The 19,761-nt window shown below is 37.7% G+C and overlaps 1 protein-coding gene across 1 annotated transcript; it reads right to left on the reverse strand.

Annotated features, from left to right (window-relative positions):
* Positions 1 to 9,002: 9,002 nt before the first annotated feature.
* Positions 9,003 to 9,992, reverse strand: LOC130868627 (olfactory receptor 1468-like). The gene has a single exon (XM_057760780.1). It carries the CDS (start codon positions 9,990 to 9,992, stop codon positions 9,003 to 9,005), a length of 990 nt encoding a protein of 329 aa, XP_057616763.1.
* Between the last annotated feature and the right edge of the window lie 9,769 nt (positions 9,993 to 19,761).

Here is a 19,761-nt window from a genome sequence, read left to right on the forward strand (position 1 = left end):
CTAACATAGATCAGAAAAATGGGTTAATCAAGATGTGAGAGTTAGCCAGTGAGAGGCTAGAGCTAATGGGCCAATCGGCTTATAATTTATGGAGACCTATGTATGACTTTCTTTGGGGCTAAACAGTAGTGGGGTACTGGGCAGGACAGAAAACACAAACAAACAAGCAGGCCGGGCCCCCTTCATGGTACAATTTTTATTTTTAACTTTCTTTAGTGGGGGCTGCAAAGGCTGATGTGGAAGGACTAGGAAATGAGTGGGATTGGGGCAGATGATATGAAATTTCCAAAGAATCAGTTAAAATTGTTCACAAAAATGCTTTTGTTGACTTAATTTTACTAATAATTTTTCTAGGGCACGGACATTTTAGCTTATATGCCTTTCAGAACCACATGCTTGACTGTATCCTGGGTGAGATTTTGTATATCATTGGTTCACCAAATATATTATCTATCAAAAATCACTTGGAATGTTTTAAAAGAGATCTGTACCTGATACTCTGTGAATTGCCTAAGTTCTATGAAATTCCATAAAATTAGCATACAATGGCAGAAAGTTGATCATGTTAGGCCAGACTTGGAGCAACTGACCGAGATATGGGAAGAGATCCCATTAGAGAGTGAGGGAAGTGCTCTGGATTCAATTCTGAAATGGCAGTTACAGGGGAATACACAATTTGTTCCCACTCATTGATCTGTTCACTTAAACTCAGTGTGCATTTTAATGAAAATTAAAACCTAATAAAGTTGATTATGCTCTCAAATAAAAAATTTATCGTGAAGGTCCACTTGTAGAAATCTTTGAAAAAAAAATATATCTTGTCATGAAGTTGGGATCAAATGAACAGCCATGGTCAAGAACTTCTAAGATACTCGAATCTCGGGTAAGCTCTCACTGACACTACAAATCAAGCTCTTTTCCCACGAAGTCTGTTTTATTGTTGTGAAGTGGTTTCTGTGGAGTAGACCTGGAAGCCTTCACTGCACAGCTTCTTCATTGACTCCTCCTCCAGAATGCAGAGGCTTCATTCCAACTAGAAGCTCCAGAGAGGTGGAGAAGGCTTCAGTGGACACAGCTTTGAAACCATCAACTTCCCCAAAGGCCAACTGTGACTGAAGTCTGTGGCCATACTGTTTAGCTGCTGAAGTCATACTCACACAGTATTCTGGGTAATTTTTGTAGTGTGTGAGTGTAAATGTGTGTGTGTATGTGTGTGTGTGTGAGAGAGAGAGAAAGAGAGAGAGAGAGAGAGAGAGAGAGAGAGAGAGAGAAATAGAGAGTACATGTGTGGAGGGGGTGGGGTTGATAATTGAGAAACCTAGCATTCTTCTACAACCTATGCTATTTGGGTAGACACTTGAAGATGCCTTGAAGATACAGTTCATCTGGTACATAGTGCTTGGTTCCTTGATGCCCATGAAGATAGTCATTAGGTCTTGAATCATGAGAAATATATCCTAGTATAGGGATTCTGGCTTTGTCCAACTCTAACAATGCCCTTTCTTCTTTTCTCCAACATACAATCAAGCTTTTATATCAATATTTGAAGAGTAATTACAAAATCTATGTTCAGAGGCATGAGAGTGTTAGCAAAGATTCCTTTGGCAATTATGAAATAAAAAATAATACTTCATTTTTGTGGCTTTTAATTCTCCTCCTAGAAATCCATGAATTTTCCTATACTGAATAATTATTCCAACTCTATTCCTTTGTGATCCTATGTGTTCCTATTATACATAACTTACTGAAGTGAATGCTGAGAGAATGAGGAACATTTTCTTGGGATATTTCTGAATTGCCTAGTTTTAAGAAATATGCACTGGTGGTGAGGATATGTACCTATAGTGTGCGAGTATATCACATCCCTCCCAGCCTTCCTAAGGTTCAGAGAATATTTTTGAAGAGGGAAAGAAAGACTATGAGAGCCAGGGGTATTGGAGCAAAGGATGAAACAGAATCTCCTGGACGTGTCAGGACTGACTTATCCATGAACTCACACAGAGCTGTGGTTGCCTGCCTACGATCAGCACAAGATCAAGCCTGTCAAAATTCCAGCAAGTAGGAGGAAGAACTCATGAGTCCCCAATGCATGGCTGAGGTACTATTGATAGTTGACTGCTAGCAGAATGCAATTATAACCATGCGTTAGAATACAGCAAATATAAATGAATTAGAAAATGCTAAAACCATAACAATTTGTGCCAAAAAGAAGCACTCTGTTTATTTTTGACAAGTTTTGGGTTATTTTCTTTAAAGTCAGGCTATGTGTACAATGAGTTTGAGAACTTATCAAAGCATTTATTACAGAGGAAATCAAGGCCATGTTCCTGTGTGGCATTAGATGGTTATGGAACTATTGTTTTTGAAACAGTGGAATGATTTGTTTCACATGATACCCCAAATTTTTATTTATTTATTTATTTATTTATTATGAGAACAAAAGGAGTATCTCTGATCCACATGCCTAGAAATATAAACCTACATTCTTCTTTTTATCAAGATTCAATATTTCAGGATATATCTCAATGTATGTGCTATTGCCTATGGATGTACATAGGTGTTCATAAAGAAACTTTAACTGTTGCTATCTCTACCTGTATGATGTTTTTATTTTGAGCTAAGAAGATGTAATAGTTGGGGAGAAATATACCCCAAAGAAGCACAATTTGATTTTAAAATTCATTAGCAAAATCTGTTCTATCTGGGAGTCCAAATGTCCCCTACACCCAAGTTTTCCTTTTGGAGATATCTATTTTAATATATGTAATCCCTCTCTTAACAAACTTTGATTAGTTGGCATGTATCAGTATTAGTCTTATTATTGAGCCATTGTGAGTCTCCTCTCTGAATATCCTTTGCAGGTTTGTGTGTGTACTCAGTCACTGCCTCAAGGTACTGGTGAATATTTTAGCAAAGACAGTGTTCTTTTTTCCTCTTGTGTGATCTAAATGCTAGTTTTTTTGCTCTTTGTTTCTACTGAATGCTATCCTCTAGATTCCCTTATTTAGAAACTTTATATCACAGGCATATATATGGTCTGCCATCAAGTCTTGTTATTATCATATACCACTAGTATTTATATGCTTCATGAATTGAGTTATGCATACAGGATTGTAGCGGGCATAATTTTTATGTTTCACTTTTATGCAGCCAAGTCATAAGCTCATTTTATGCTACTTCCTCAGTTTTGATCTTTCTGTTTTGACACTCATAGAATGAATCATTCATTTTTCAATTTGTGTTTCTGTTTTTTCGGTGAAAGCTTCGACCATTTGAGCTCTCTGTTGTAGATCAATCCCTCTGCTGGTGGTCCTTCCTGCCTATGTAATTATTATTGCCACTCTTTCAGTTGAAAATCAGCTGGGTTGCAGCAGTTAAAAACAAGTTCTTTTCCATTTTTTCTTAATACTTTGGTGTTTTATTCTCTTCTGTGGGTTCCTCTCTCTTTCTTTCTTTCTTTCTTTCTTTCTTTCTTTCTTTCTTTCTTTCTTTCTCTCTCATGTGTGTACATGTATATCCACACACACACACACACAGCCCACAGCATTGACTGTTCTCGGTAACAAAATCAGGCCAAGTCCGTTTTATATGTAGTATCATTTTTTTTTACTAAATTTCACTTCTAATATTTAACAATACTAATCAAGAAGCTACTCGTGCTGACATATGCTGTACAAAAATAGTTTTCTTCACTAGAGTGTCACTGGGTAAATCAAGCAAACTCCACGGCATGTTTCTTGCCCAGGAGTAGTTGGCCAACACAAAATGGACTCCACATTTTTGGTGGTGGTGGTAGTGGGTTTTGTTTTTCGCCTTTGTTTTTATTTTTATTTTTTGGTTGGTTATTTGATTGGTTGGATGTGTGTGTGTGTGTGTGTGTGTGTGTGTGTGTGTGTGCAGTTTTTGTTTTGTTTGGTATTTTTTGTCTTACTTGGTTTTTTATTGAGAGTTTGAAAAAGAAAAATAGAGAACATGAAATTGAGGAGGACCTGGGAGAAGTTGATGGTGAGGATTGAATGTGATCAAAATAATAATACAAAAACTTCTAAATAAAAGACTTAAATTTTGAAAAGAGTATACTTAATATATAGCCTGTTGGACTGCAAACAAATAAATATTTGAAATATGTGGGGGGTATGTGTGTATGTGTGTGAAATGAAGGTGCTTCATGGGAACATATGATCTTGCAATGAGAGTTAAAATACAAAAAAGAGATAGTAGGACATATTTCATATGGAATAACGGGGAAAGAATAATACTGGGAACTTAAAGCTTAAGCAGAGATGGGGACATGGTGTGTGACAAAGAAGAGGGATTGGAAATGGGTTAAACAAAACTAAGTAAGGAGAAGCCTTCTGAAACCCCACTAGTTTATAAATCAAAATATATACTTTTTAAAAGAAATTTGAACATAAGTTCCAAACATTAATGAACAACATTGTTCCTGTGGGCTATTAAATGAAAATGTTAATATCATTCACAGGTTATCTCCTTATAAGTAATCAGTTAGAGAACTTCAAGAAGCACCAACAACCAGATAGGCTTTTTCTATTGCTCTTGGCTGCCTGCCATAACTACATAAGACTCTATTGCTGAAGACACTATATATTTTGGTTGCAGGACACATAGAAATCGGTCTTGAAGTGATCAGAAAAGGCTCCCTGCTGGTTAGCTTCACTGTGAAGGAGGGAGCTATATGTGCTGCTGTAGAAGGAAAGACATCAGCGGCATTACCAAGCCCTAGACCCTAGATGCTACATGACTGACTATCAGGCAGGATGTATCCACTGATGCAATAATGCCTTTATAAGACTTACCAATAACTCTCTGCATTGGCCTTGAACCCTAATCCATGGGAAGAAATTTATACCTGGTGCTAGAAATATGTCCAAATCCCATGGCTATGGATGTCATAAATTCCAAGGGACAATTTATTGATATTGTTTTGATAAATGGTCTTGCTAAACATTTCTGTTTGTATTGCCAGATTTGTATTGCTCCCAACTTTAGTCAGAGAAGGTTCTTATGGCAGTGGGGGCTGGAGAGAAAGATCGGTGGCTAAGAGAACTGACTGCTGTGTTCAGTTGATATCACTGGGAAACCTGCTATTTTCTGAAGGGAAATGGAAGAGCAGTGGATCTGGGGAAAGGGAAGGTGGGGTGGTTACTGGGAGGAGTGGAGGGAGGAGAGGCTATTGAGATGTATTGTATGAGAGAAGAATAAAATCAATCGACAGGTAGATAGATAGATAGATAGATAGATAGATAGATAGATAGATAGATAGATAGATAGATAGATAGATAGATGATAGATAGGTGAGCACTGGTTATACTTACAAAGGACATGAGTTCAATTACCAACACCTACATCTTGGTTCACACCATGTGTAATTCCAGTTCTAGGGAATCTGAGGCCCTCCTCTGTCCTCTGATGGCACCAGGTATTTAAGAGGGGCAGACAAACATGGCAAAAAAATACACATAAAAAATAAAAAAATTTTAAAGTTTAGTTTCTTGAGTTCTTTATATATTTTGGTGATCAGACCTTTGTCTGTTGCAGGGTTGGTGAAGATCTTCTCCCAGTCAGTGGGTTGCCTTTTTGTCTTAGTGACAGTGTCCTTTGCTTTACAGAAGCTACTCAGTTTCAGGAGGTCCCATTTATTCAATGTTGCCCTTAATGTCTGTGCTGCTGGGGATAAACGTAGGAAGTGATCTCCTGTACCCATATGTTGTAGAGTACTTCCAACTTTTTCTTCTATCAGGTTCAGTGTGTTCAGACTAATATTGAGGTCTTTAATCCATTTGGACTTGAGTTTTGTGCATGGTGATAGATATGGATCTATTTTCATTCTTCTACACGTTGACAACCAGTTCTGCCAGCACCATTTGTTGAAGATGCTCTCTTTTTTCCATTGAATACTTTTAGCTCCTTTATCAAAAATTAGGTGTTCATAAGTTTGTGGGTCAAAATCAGGGTCTTCTACTCGGTTCCATTGATCGACTTCTCTGTTTTTATGCCAATACCAAGCTGTTTTCAATACTGAGGCTCTGTAATAGAGTTTGAGGTCAGGGATGGTAATGCCTCCAGACGATCCTTTATTATATAAGATTGTTTTGGCTATCCTGGGTTTTTTGTTTCTCCATATAAAGTTGATTATTGTCCTCTCAAGATCTGTGAAGAATTTTGATGGGATTTTAATGGGGATTGCATTGAATCTATAAATTGCCCTTGGTACGAATTTTGCGTGCAAATGGATGGAAATAGAAAACACTATCCTGAGTGAGGTATCCCAGACCCAAAAAGAGGAACATGGGATGTACTCACTCATAATCGGTTTCTAGCCATAAGTAAAAGACATTAAGCATATAATGTGCGATCCTATAGAAGTTAAATAAGAAAGTGAACCCAAAGAAAATCATATAGTCATCCACATGGAGAGGGGGAAGTAGACAAGATTGCAGGGCAAAAAATGGGAACTTGCGGGTGAGGTGGCATGGGGCAAAGGGGAAATGGGATGAGAAATATGAGAAGGGGAGGATGGGAGGAGCTCGGGGGATTGGGATGGTTGGGATATAGGAAGGATGGATACGGGAGCAGCGAAGTATATATCCTATCTAAGGGAGCCATCTTAGGGTTGGCAAGAGACTTGACTCTAGAGGGGTTCGCAGGTGTCCAGGAATATGTCCCCAGCTGGTACCTTGGGCAACTAAGGAGAGGGAACCTGAAATGACCCTATCCTATACTGATGAATATCTTGCATATCACCTTAGAACCTTCATCTGGCGATGGATCAAGGTAGAGACAGAGTCTCAATTTGGAGCAACGGTCTGAGCTCTTAAGGTCCAAATGAGGAGCAGAAGGAGGGAGAACAAGAGCAAAAAATCAGGACCACGAGGGATGCACCCACCCACTGTGACAGTGGAACTGATTTATTAGGAGCCCACCAAGGCCAGCTGGTCTGGGACTGAATAAGCATGGGTTGATTCCGGACTCTCTGAGCATGGCGGTCAACGAAGACTGATGAGAAGCCAAGGACAATGGCACTAGGTTTCAATCCTGATGCATGAACTGGCTTTGTGGGAGCTTAGCCTGTTTGGAGGCTCACCTTCCTGGACGTAGATAGAAGACCTTCGTCTTCCCGCAGGGCAGAGAATTTGGACTGCTCTTCAGTATCGAGAGGGAGGGGGAATGGTGTGGGGGGAGGAGAAGAGGAGTGGGGATAGGGGGAGGGGAGTGGGGGGAGGGGGCAATATTTGGGAGGAGGGGAGGGAAATGGGAAACGGGGAGCAGGTGGAAATTTTAATTAAAAAAGAATAAAAAATAAAAAAAAAATAAAAAAAAAAAAAAAAAAAAAAAAAAAAAAAAAAAAAAAAAATTAAAATTTAAAAAGGAACATAAGTAGTTTATAAGGAAGACTAGAGACAGGAGAAGTTATTCTTCAAAATGACAACCTGTGATCATTCAGCAATAAAAATTAATATGATACCTATCTAATATGGAAATTTTTACAGCCTTCTATCTCAGACAAATTTAATTACTAACTGTTCTTTATGATCAACAGAAGTAGATAGGAAATAGACATTAGCATGACTAATTCTTAGTATGTACTAGAAGAAAACTGAAGATCAGAACAATTTGATAATTTATCAAGAATTACTAACAAAAATCAGCAGAGAAAAAAGCCTACATGTTCTTTTTCTGGAAAATGTCTACTTCATTCAATTCATCTTACTGAGTACCTACCTTATTTCAAGAGTTACCTTCTGGCAAAAGCTGTGAGGTTAATATAATGAGGATAATATAATAATCCTCCTCACCTCCAAGAGCTCAGAGTTCTTTAGACAATACATAAAAATATCTTACTAGTTACAATCCATTGTGTAAAGTAATACAGCATGCTTATAGCATGAGTGTTCATCAATGTGGTAGAGACTAAAGATATAGCTCAGTGGTAGCAAATATTTGGTGCATGAGCACACACAGACGTCCTGAAAATTAAAGTGCTACAAGAGCCACAAAGAAAAAAGTGAGTAACTGTACCTAGAACCATGTGAGTAATATGAGAGTCCAGAGGATATAACATTTAAGATGGAACCAAAAAGAAAGCATTGAATGTTTTCAGATAGAGAGAGTGAAACACATTTCAAGGAAAGCACATAGATGACAAAGACTAAAGTGTGGCAAATTCATAGACTGCGGAAGGAATGAGAAACTGTCCAATGTAGCTACAATAGCGAGTGTGCCAAGAGCGGTTGAAACATAGTGAGTGTGGAGACACAGGGGGTGCGGAGTCATAATTGCAGAACTGCAGAAGAATTTAATTGGTACAGAGCTTCTGTAGGGCACATAGAAGGAGAGGACACTTGCTGTACTTTGGCTCTGCATTTTCTTCTCATAATACATCCTTTCTTTCTTACACAGCACATGAAAACACCATAATGTTTATCTCAAAGAGTTATAGAAAGAAGTTATTCTTTATAAGTTGTAACATTATCATTGTTTCATCTACAAAAGGTATTTTAAGTAATAATGATTCCTTCCTCCCTGCTTTCTTCCCTCCCTCCCTCTTTCCCTCCTTCCTTCTCTTCCCCCATCTCTCCTCTCTTCTTCCTTACTTCCCTTTCTCCATTCCTTCTTCTTTTAATATTTACATTATAGTATGTAAAGTCTAGTTAAGGAAGAAAAAACACAATTGAAAAATTAGGGGGAAATTATTAAGCCTTGACTCTACATTTATGAATTTATTTAAGGAAGATACTTTATGTAAGCAATGAAGAATATGAAGTAAAATAAAGGAGTATTGTTGTTTTGTTTAATTGCCATGATTCTTTTCATTATGATGAAATAACTCTGAACTAGAATTTTGGGACAGAACTGAAGTTAAAAAAGTTGGTGGGGGAAAACTGCTAATGGTACGGAGTAGCCTTGGGTCCTGGATCTTTTTCCTGCCTTTCTAGTTTTTAAAAGTTGCTAAAGATGTCTATATGGCAGAGTTCACCAACTCAAAAAAAATTTCTTTTACTGAGTAGCCTCCTTAGTGCCCTTTTTATGTCTGTGTTCCTTAGACTGTAGATGAAAGGGTTCATCATGGGTGTTACAACTGTATACATGATGGCAGCCACCTTATCCCTTTCTGCCGAGTAGCTAGAAGCAGGAAGAAAGTAGACGCCAACAATAGACCCGTAGAAGAGGGACACGGCTGAGAGATGGGAGCCACAGGTAGAAAATGTCTTCCACTTCCCTTTCACGGAGGGGACAGCAAACACAGCAGCGCCAATAAGTGCATAGGAGAGGAGAATGAAACTGAAAGGGATGAAGATAACTGCTCCCCCAACAACAAGGATGAGCAAGTTGTTGATTTTAGTGTCTGAACAAGCAAGCCTCAAAATGGGTTCCAGATCACAGAAGAAGTGTGGGACTACTCTCCATTCACAGAAAGGCAAGCGGCTTAGTAGACTGAGATGCAGTACTGAGACAAGATTAGAGATAACCCATGGAATCACAACCAACAGGGCACAGCGCTTGGGACTTAGCAGTGCAACATAGTGTAATGGGTGACAGATGGCAATGTAGCGGTCGTATGCCATGGCCGCCAAAAGGAAATTGTCCAGGTCCACCAGGAGCATAAAAAAATACATTTGTGTAAGGCATCCTTCAAAAGAGATGTATGGATTCCGGGTTTGAATGTCTGCCAGCAATTTAGGGACTGTAGTGGTCGTGAAGCAGATGTCAGTGAAGGATAGATTGGCAAGGAAGAAGTACATGGGGCTGTGGAGGTGAGTATCACTGATAATAGCCAGAATGATAAGTGTGTTTCCCACCATAGTGACCAGATACATGCATACGAACACTGTGAAGATGAGCAGCTGCTGCTCAGACCCCACTGTGAGTCCCAGGAGGAAGAATCCAGAGATAGTAGTTCGGTTTCCTTGGTGCATGGTTCTGCTGTGTCTAAAAAGGGAAAATTTATCTTCCCTGTTAAATGGCGACATGACACAAATGCCCATAAGTGCATTACTAGACTATAGAAGAGAGTCAGACTTTGGAGCCAGACACCTAGGGTTATATTCATTCCCTAGTAAATGAAACAGCAGTCGAATGAGGGCCTAGCACATAGTGAGAAATCAGTAAATATCGGTAAATGGATAACTGGGGGAAAGTGGAACATTCTGTATTTATGGTTCACTGTCTTGGTGTCTATGTTATCTGTGCTTTCTGGAACTATTTCAACAGTTTTTATTTTTCATGGGTCATATGAGAAATGTACAGGCACATACTAAGTAGCCAGGCATTTGTATCGGAGCCATGACTACACTAAAGTGATAGATTTATCATTCACTAATCTGAAAGACCGGTGTAGTCTAAAGACAAAAAGACAGCTCCAAAGAAGAACCTATTCAAATACCGCTTTTCACATTTCAAAAAGGTGAAGAACCACAGGAAAGCTGTGCGGGAATGGCCACTCAGGTAAGCAGCATAGAGGTAGAGGCAGAATTTAATGTCCTGAGCCAATGCACAGTGGAATCACTTGAACAGGAAGAAGCCAAGCTAAAGAAAGGATAAGTGTTAGTAATTATTTATGGCTTCTACTTGATTGGTACATTACTAACTGCTTTACAACATGTATCTATTCAAATATTCACCCTAATCTTATAGATTACTTTGGACTACTAAAATAAAAGTATATAGATGCAAAAATCAATGCATCCAGGGTTATGTTGATCAAATTGATAGAAAAGTCATCGCAGTGGAGTCGGGAATCTGAGCTTAACCAGCATGACTTTACAGACTTCTTGTTGACCTCTATGTCATAATGTCTTTGTATTGCTTTACACCTTCATGACTGTATTGTAGGCGGTGATAATATTTATTCACCCCCACCCATCTTCAGTGCACCTGAAAACTTGTTTGGCCAGTCAGACCCTGTCAGTAGTACTGTGTGACTTTGAGTTTTTACTAAGAACTTAATTTCGCCACATCTGAGAGCAAATGGTCAAGGACGTGCAAATTGCAAGAGCTTCTTGCAATGTAGACATCTAACTGTTCTATATGATGTTTGCAGATCTATGTCATGCATTTGTTATTTGAAGGCCTGCTATGTCTTTATACCATCTTCCCAGCCTTCCACAAGAGGAACTGCCTTTGTGCAAATTTCTATAATTTTACCTGGTATTACATTAAATTTGCCCCTTCTGTGACCAAAAAAAGAGATTGCTAATACTAATGAATAGTTGGAGCAAGTTCACAGAAAGGATGCTGCACTTATTTAATAACACATTTTTTTCTAAGTACCTTGGCAGTCTTCATTTGCATACTAACAAATAAATGTGCTAATTGTAAATCAAGCAGGATCTGGTCTGGTGGGACCTCTGCTAGGCAACACTCGCCTGTTTCATATGTACAGAATGTACTGAAAATAATAAAGTGGCATATTATTATGTACATGTAATCTAGGCTTTTCATTAATGCAGATTGAATTAATCAAGTGTGACAGCACACGTTTCTGATTTGACTTTCAAGATACCATGTTAGTTAGCTCCATTTAACTAATTGTTCCCATCTACCCTCTCCAAACTGGTGTTACCCATCACAACCAAGTGTATTTGTGTCTTCCATCTATCACCCTTTATGTTCAAGTCACTAAGTTGACACAGTATGTTTGTAGTGAATATAGGCAGCAAGTGTTTTTGTTTAAGATTGAGATCTTCAACCTACAGTACTCACCTTATGTTTTATGGCTGTTTACAGAAATGGCTTCACTTGATTCACCAAGAAGTCAGTGATGTTTTTCCTAATCACAACATCAACCTTTTCTCCTCCAATAGTAAAAATAGGATGCAACAGAAAAATAAAATAGAAAGTAAAGCTGAAAGGATGAAAACCTCAACCAGTGCTGCCTCTGCTTCTGGACTTTTGGCTGAGGAAACAAGCCTCAAGGCATCTTATTAAAAAAAAATCACTCATACGTCCATCCTCTGTGGACCAAGTCTTCGCTACTGGGATTTATTGGAAATCTCTAATTTCCTGATATGTAAAAACTCTATACAACCAAGAATAACTGCTAGATTTTCACTCTTGTCATAAAACTAAAATATTGACTTTGGGAGAAACAAATTCAGCCTCCTCACAACTCTTTGATTCAACACATAACTAAGTTTTTGTTTGGAAAGATTTAACCATGAAAGTAAAATTGGTGTATCTTCTGGGCACTGTTCTATGTCCACCTTGTATATTTATTTTTATAACAAAATTGTGATATGGATAAAATTTCTTTTTCACAGAGAAATAAACTAAAGTTAGAGTTTGAGTAAATTAATTAAAGCCATACAAGTTGGTGATAGTAGACAAAAATCAAGAAATGCTCTCTGTAGATCTCATTCAAGCATTGTATTACACTTCTTCTTAATGATCATAAGTGGAGGAATTGTAGAATGAAAAGAAAAAAGGCAAGTTGACCAAAAGTAATCTAAGTTGTCTTCTAAAATTTCCTTCCTACAATTCTCCTTTCTTTCAAAATCTGAAAAAAAAATTCCTCACCATCTACTCAAATATACTAGGAAACCTCTGCACTAAACCTAGAGTCAGTTCTACTTCTAACCCTGAAGGCTGCAATGCTGATTCTGCTTTGTTTTCCTATCGTGTTTCCAAAGAACATCACTGACTAAACCTTCTACCTATACTCAGCACCGATATCAATTAGTCTTCCTTAATGATTTAAATTATCAGGTACCTTGTTGCTTGTCTATATCTTCAGTTGGTCTCTACCTTTGGATTTCAAAACTGTTGTAGGCATTGCAGTGTGTAAGCAAACAAACAAAGCAAACTCCTGTGTATTTCGGCCACTTCGTTACTGAACAGTATCATTCCTGTCATTAAACAGAATTTTCTTGTATTATCTACATTTCTGTCTCCATTTCTTCACCTCAAACCACTCCAATCTGCCTTCTGCCCCCCACGTAATTCCACCAAAATAACTCTTGAAGGTCACAATGACACTTACACTGCTAAATCCAGTCTTCTTGGCAACTTTACAGAATTTACCTAAGATGATTACCCTTACTAATACACTCTCCTTCCTTTGCTTTGGAAAACTCTTATGAATCTGGGTTTCCTTCTAGTTGAATAGCTATTGTTTTGCCGTTCCTTTTTCTGTTGTCATCATAAATATTTAAATGTTTATGGTGATATGACAGTGTTTCCTTTGCTTGTTCAACTCTCTCCTTTAACTATAATTACCTATTCTAGGGATTTCATTTACCATGTTTATGTGGATGGTTTTTAATTTCTTGTATCTAACTTTGCTCTTTATGCTCCACTCTAAACTAAAACACTATCATTATTACCTGTTATCTCATTTGTGTTATCTCATAAGCACACCAAATATTTTTTACAACCAAGCTTGAATCAGCAAGATGACTCAAACCCAAGCCAGGTACCTACAAAGGAATGATCCAGACCAGGGAAATTTACAGAAACAGATCTGAGCTGACAACCTAGGCTAGAGCAAGTCTGAGACAGCAAAAAAACATAGACAATTGATGGTATCATAGCACCAAATCCCAAAGAAGGGGAAAGCACACAAATTAACAATACCAAAAATAAAAACTAAATTAACAGGAAATAGCAATCACTGGTCATTAATATACCTTAATGTAAATGGACTCAACTCACGTATAAAAAGACACAGGCTAACAGATTGAATATGAAAACAAAATCCTTCCTTATTTTTCATACAAGAAAGTTATCTCAACCTCAAAATCAGACATAGTCTCAGAGTAAAGCATTTGGAAAAAGTATGCCAATCAAATAGACCTAAGAAACAAGTGAGTGTAGCTATCCTAATATCTAACAAAATAGACTTCAAAATAAAATCAATCAAAATCAAAAGAGACTTTTAAAGGAGGTCATTTCATATTAGTCACAGGAAAAATCCATCAAGAGGAAATCTCAGTACTGAACATTTATGCCCCAATACAGGGCAACCTCATATAAAAAAGACACACTTCTAAAGCTTAAATAATACATTGAACCCCATACACTAACAGTGGGAGATTTCAACATTCCTCTCACACCACTGGACAGGTCAGTCAGACAGAAAATAAAAAAAGAAATAAGGAAATTAACATGTTATGACTCAATGGACTTAACAGACATCTATAGAATATTCCTATCAAACATTGAAGAATATATCTTCTTCTCAGCACCTCATGGAACCTTCTGAAAAGTTGACCACATACTTGCTAACAAAGAAAATCTCAACAAATATTAAAACAATGGAATAACCCCATGTATCTTATCAGATCACCAGAAGTCAACAGCAATACCAATTCCAGAAAGCCCACAAACACATGGAAATTAAATAATGCTCACCTGAAGCCTCAATGAGTCAAGGAAGAAACAAAGGGAGAAACTAAAGACTTCTAAAAATTCAATGAAAATTAACACACAAAATACCCAAATTTATGGGACACAATGAAAACAGTGTTAAGAGGAACGTACATAACACTAAATGCCTACATAAAGAAGCTGGAACAATCCCACACTAGTGAATTAATAGAACATTTGAAAACTTTGGAACAAAAACATGCAAGCTCACCTCAGAGAACTAGATGGCAGCAAATAGACAAATTGAGAGCTGAAATCAATCAAATAAAAACAAAAAAAAAACAATACAAATAATCAATGAGGCAAAGAGTTGGATTTTCAAGTAAATCAACAAAGACAAACCTTTATCCAAACTAAACAAAAAGAGGAGAGAGAATATACAAAATAACAAAATCAGAAGTGAATATGGGGACATAACAACAGACATGGAGGAAATACAGAGAATCATCAGGTCATATTTCAAAAACCTGTACTCTAAAATATTGGAAAACTTGAAGAAAATGGACAACTTTATGGATAAATATCACTTACCAAAATTAAATCAAGACCAGAAAGCAAATTAAACAGACCTATAATTTCTGAAGAAATAGAAAAAAATCATCAAAAGTCTCCCAACAAAAAAAGACAAAGGAAAAGATGGTTTCACCTCAGAATTCTACAAGACTTTCAAAGAATTAATACCAATACTCCTCAAATTATTCCACACAATAGAAACAGAAGGACCATTGCCAAACTCATTTTATGAGGCTACAATTACCCTGATACCCAAACCACAGAAAGACATTACTAAGAAATAGAATTACAGGCCAATCTCACTCATGAACACTGATAAAAAGATACTAAATAAAATCGTGGCAAATAGAATCCATGAACACATCAGGTGAGTTTATGACCCGCGGCAGCAGCCTGGGACAGGGAACTCAGAAGTTCCTCTTCCCCCTATACGTCGTGGGCTCCCTACAGGGACTCTACTCCCCACATACTGCCTCTCTCTACCTATCCCACCCAGCTTGCATCTAGAACCCTTCTTCCTTCTGCCTCCTTCCCTCTTTGGGCACATAACACCACCATGCTCAGCCTGTCTGGGTGCTGGGGACGAATCATCAGGGCAAGCAGGCAGGCAGGAGTCCCTTTGTTACTCTGGCCTGCCTGCACCAAGCAAGGTAGGCGCTTTGTTTATGAACTACCCAACCAACACGGAGAGCTAATCTCGGCACCAGGAGAACCATCATTGGGCACGGAGATCTGATATTGGCACCAGGAGAGACATCACTGAAGCACCAGGAAAGCCATCACTGGGGAGTGCCATCGCTGGGAAGGTACATCAGTAGGCAAGGAGACCTGATCCTGTAAAAGAAGATCCATAGGAGAGCATTCAGAGGAAGAGATAGACAGGCGCCAACGCAAGAATTCACCCAACAACCTGAAAAACAATATGAAACCACCTCAACCCAGTGACCTCACAACAGGAGGACATAAACACCTTAATCGTGAAGAAGTAGAAAAAAATTGACTTTATGAACGTGATTGACGCCCTTAAACAGCATGTAAAAAAATGCCCTTATAGAAATAGATGAGAAGTATAACAGAAAGTTTGAAGAATTGAGTAAATCAGTGAATGATACCCTAGGAAAACAAGGAAAAACAATCAAACAGATAATGGAAACAGTTCAAGACTTGAAAACTGAAATGGAGGCAAAGAAGAAAACACAAACAGAAGGCCGGCTGGACATCGAAAATCTAGGTAAACAAATAGAGACTACAGAAACAAGCATAACCAACAGAATAAAAAAGATAGAAGAAAGAATCTCAGATTCTGAAGATACCACAGAGAAAATAAATACGCTGATCAAAGAAAACAGCAAGGCCAACAAACTCTCATCACAAAACATTCAGGAAATATGGGACACAATAAAAAGACCAAACCTAAGAATAATAGGAGTAGAAGAAGGAAAGAAGCGTGGCTCAACGGTCCAGAAAATATATTTAATAAAATTATAGAAGAAAACTTTCCCAACCTAAAGAAAGATATACCTATGAAGGTTCAAGAAGCATACAGAACACCGAATAGGCTGGATCAAAAAACAACATCCCCTCGCCATATAATAATCAAAACACAAAGCATACAGAATAAAGAAAGAATATTAAGAGCTGCAAAGGAAAAAGGCCAAGTTACTTATAAAGGTAAACCTATCAGACTTACACCTGACTTCCCTATGGAAACCATGAAAGCCAGAAGGTCCTGCATAGATGTACTGCAGAAACTGAAAGACCGTGGATGCAAGCCCAGACTACTATACCCAGCCAAGCTTTCATTCACTCTAAATGGACAAAACGAAATTTTCCAGGATAAAAACAAATTTAAACAATACGTAGCCACAAATCCAGCCTTACAGAAAGGAATAGAAGGAAAATCACTAACCAAAAAGTCCAACAATGACCACAATAACTCAGATATCTAGAGACCCTTCACCAGCGCAACTCAAAGAAAGAAAACACACAAAATCTACTACTAAAAAAGTGACCGGAGTTAACAACCACTGGTCATTAATATCACTTAATGTCAATGGACTCAACTCACCTATAAAAAGGCACAGACTAAGAGATTGGATACGAAAACAGGATCCAACATTCTGCTGTTTACAAGAAACAAACCTCAACCACAAAGACAGGCACCTACTCAGAGTAAAGGGTTGGGATAAGCCTTATCAAGTAAATGGACCTAAGAAACAAGAAGGTGTGGCCATACTAATTTCTAGCAATGTTGACTTCAAACTTAAATCAATCAGAAGAGATGGAGAGGAACATTTTCTACTCATATCAGGAACAAGTCATCAGGATGAAGTCTCAATCCTGAATATCTATGCCCCTAATATAAAAGCACCCACGTACGTAAAAGAAACATTGCTAAAGCTCAAGGCAGCCATGAAACCGCACACATTAATAGTAGGAGACTTTAACACTCCTCTCTCACCAATGGACAGGTCAATTAGACAGAATCCTAACAGAGAAATAAGAGAATTAATGGAGATAATGAATCAAATGGACTTAACAGACATCTATAGAATATTTTACCCAAATAGGAAAGAATATACCTTCTTCTCTGCAGCTCATGGAACCTTCTCGAAAATAGACCACATACTTGGTAACAAAGCAAACATCCACAGTTACAAAAAAATATCTGTAACCACCTGTATCTTATCAGATTGCCATGGATTAAAGCTAGAATTCAGCAACAATGCTACCCCCAGAAAGCCTACAAACTCATGGAAACTGAACAGTCAGCTACCGAACCATACCTGGATTAAGGAAGAAATAAAGAAAGAAATTAAAGTCTTCCTTGAATTCAATGAAAATAAAGAAACAACATACTCAAACCTATGGGACACTATGAAAGCAGTCCTGAGAGGAAAGTTCATAGCACTAAGTGCCCACTTAAAGAAAACAGAGAAAGCACACATTGGAGACTTAACAGCCCACCTGAAAGCTCTAGAAAAAAAAGAAGCAGACTCACCTAGGAGGAGTAGAAGAATGGAAATAATCAAACTGAAGGCTGAAATCCACAAAATAGAAACACAGAAAACAATTGAAAGAATCAATGAAACAAAAAGCTGGTTCCTGGAGAAAATCAACAAGATTGATAAACCCCTATCCAAACTAATCAAACGGCAAAGAGAGAATTTGCAAATTAATAAGATCAGAAATGAAAAGGGGGACATAACCACAGACACAGGAAATTCAGAGAATCATTAGATCTTACTACAAAAGCCTGTATGCCACAAAACTGGAAAATGTAAAAGAAATGGACACTTTTTTAGATAAATACCATATACCAAATTTAAACCAGAACCAGATGAACAACCTAAATAGACCTGTTAGTCGCAAAGAATTAGAAGCTGTTATCAAAAACCTCCCTTCCAAAAAAAGTCCATGACCAGATGGTTTCAATGCGGAATTCTACCCGAACTTCCAAGAAGACCTAATACCTATACTCCTTAATGTATTTCACAATATAGAAACAGAAGAGTCATTGCCAAATTCCTTTTATGAAGCTACAGTTACTCTGATACCAAAACCACACAAAGACTCAACCAAGAAAGAGAATTACAGGCCAATCTCACTCCTGAACATTGACGCAAAAATCCTCAACAAAATACTGGCAAACCGAATCCAAGAACACAATAGAAAAATTATCCATTATGATCAAGTAGGCTTCATCCCAGAGATGCAGGGCTGGTTTAACATACACAAATCTATCAATGTAATCCATCATATAAATAAACTGAAAGAAAAAAAACATATGCTCGTTTCATTAGATGCTGAAAAAGCATTTGACAAAATTCAACATCCCTTTATGATAAAAGTCTTGGAGAGATTAGGGATACAAGGGTCATACTTAAATATAATTGAAGCTATTTATGGCAAGCCGACAGCTAATATCAAATTAAATGTAGAGAAACTTAAAGCCATTCCACTAAAATCAGGAACACGCCAAGGCTGTCCACACTCTCCATATCCCTCTTCAATATAGATCTTGAAGTTTTAACAATAGCAATAAGACAACATAATTGGATTAAGGGGATTCGAATTGGAAAGGAAGAAGTTAAACTTGTATTATTTGCAGATGATATGATAGTGTACATAAGAGACCCCAAAAACACCAGCAAAGAACTCCTTCATCTGATAAACACATTTAGTAATGTGGCAGGATACAAGATCAACTCCAAAAAATCAGTCGCCCTCTTATACACAAAGGATATGGAAGCAGAGAGGGAAATAAGAGAATCATCACCTTTCACGATAGCCACAAACAGCATAAAATATCTTGGGGTAACTCTAACCAAGGAAGTGAAAGATCTATTTGACAAGAACTTTAAGACATTGAAGAAAGAAATTGAAGAGGACACCAGAAAATGGAAGTATCTACCTTGCTCTTGGATTGGGAGAATCAACATAGTAAAAATGGCAATTCTACCAAAGGCAATCTATAGATTCAATGCAATCCCCATCAAGGTCCCAACAAAATTCTTCACAGATCTTGAGAGGACAATAATCAACTTTATAGGGAAAAACAAAAAACCCAGGATAGCCAAAACAATCTTATACAATAAAGGAACTTCTGGAGGCATTACTATCCATGACTTCAAACTCTATTACAGAGCTAGAGTAATGAAAACAGCGTGGTACCGGCATAAAAACAGATAAGTCGACCAATGGAATCATATAGAAGACCCGGATTTTAACTCACAAACCTATGAACACCTCATTTTCGATAAAGGAGCTAAAAGTATACAATGGAAGAAAGAAAGCATCTTCAACAAATGGTGGCTGGCACAACTGGATGTCAACCTGTAGAAGAATGAAAATAGACCCATA

This window comes from Chionomys nivalis, chromosome X (assembly GCF_950005125.1).
Source record: "Chionomys nivalis chromosome X, mChiNiv1.1, whole genome shotgun sequence".
NCBI classification, from domain to species: domain Eukaryota; kingdom Metazoa; phylum Chordata; class Mammalia; order Rodentia; family Cricetidae; genus Chionomys; species Chionomys nivalis.

Excerpts from the sequence above, each read along its gene's own strand:
- LOC130868627 (XM_057760780.1), bottom strand. The coding sequence starts at position 9,992 with ATGTCGCCATTTAACAGGGAAGATAAATTTTCCCTTTTTAGACACAGC.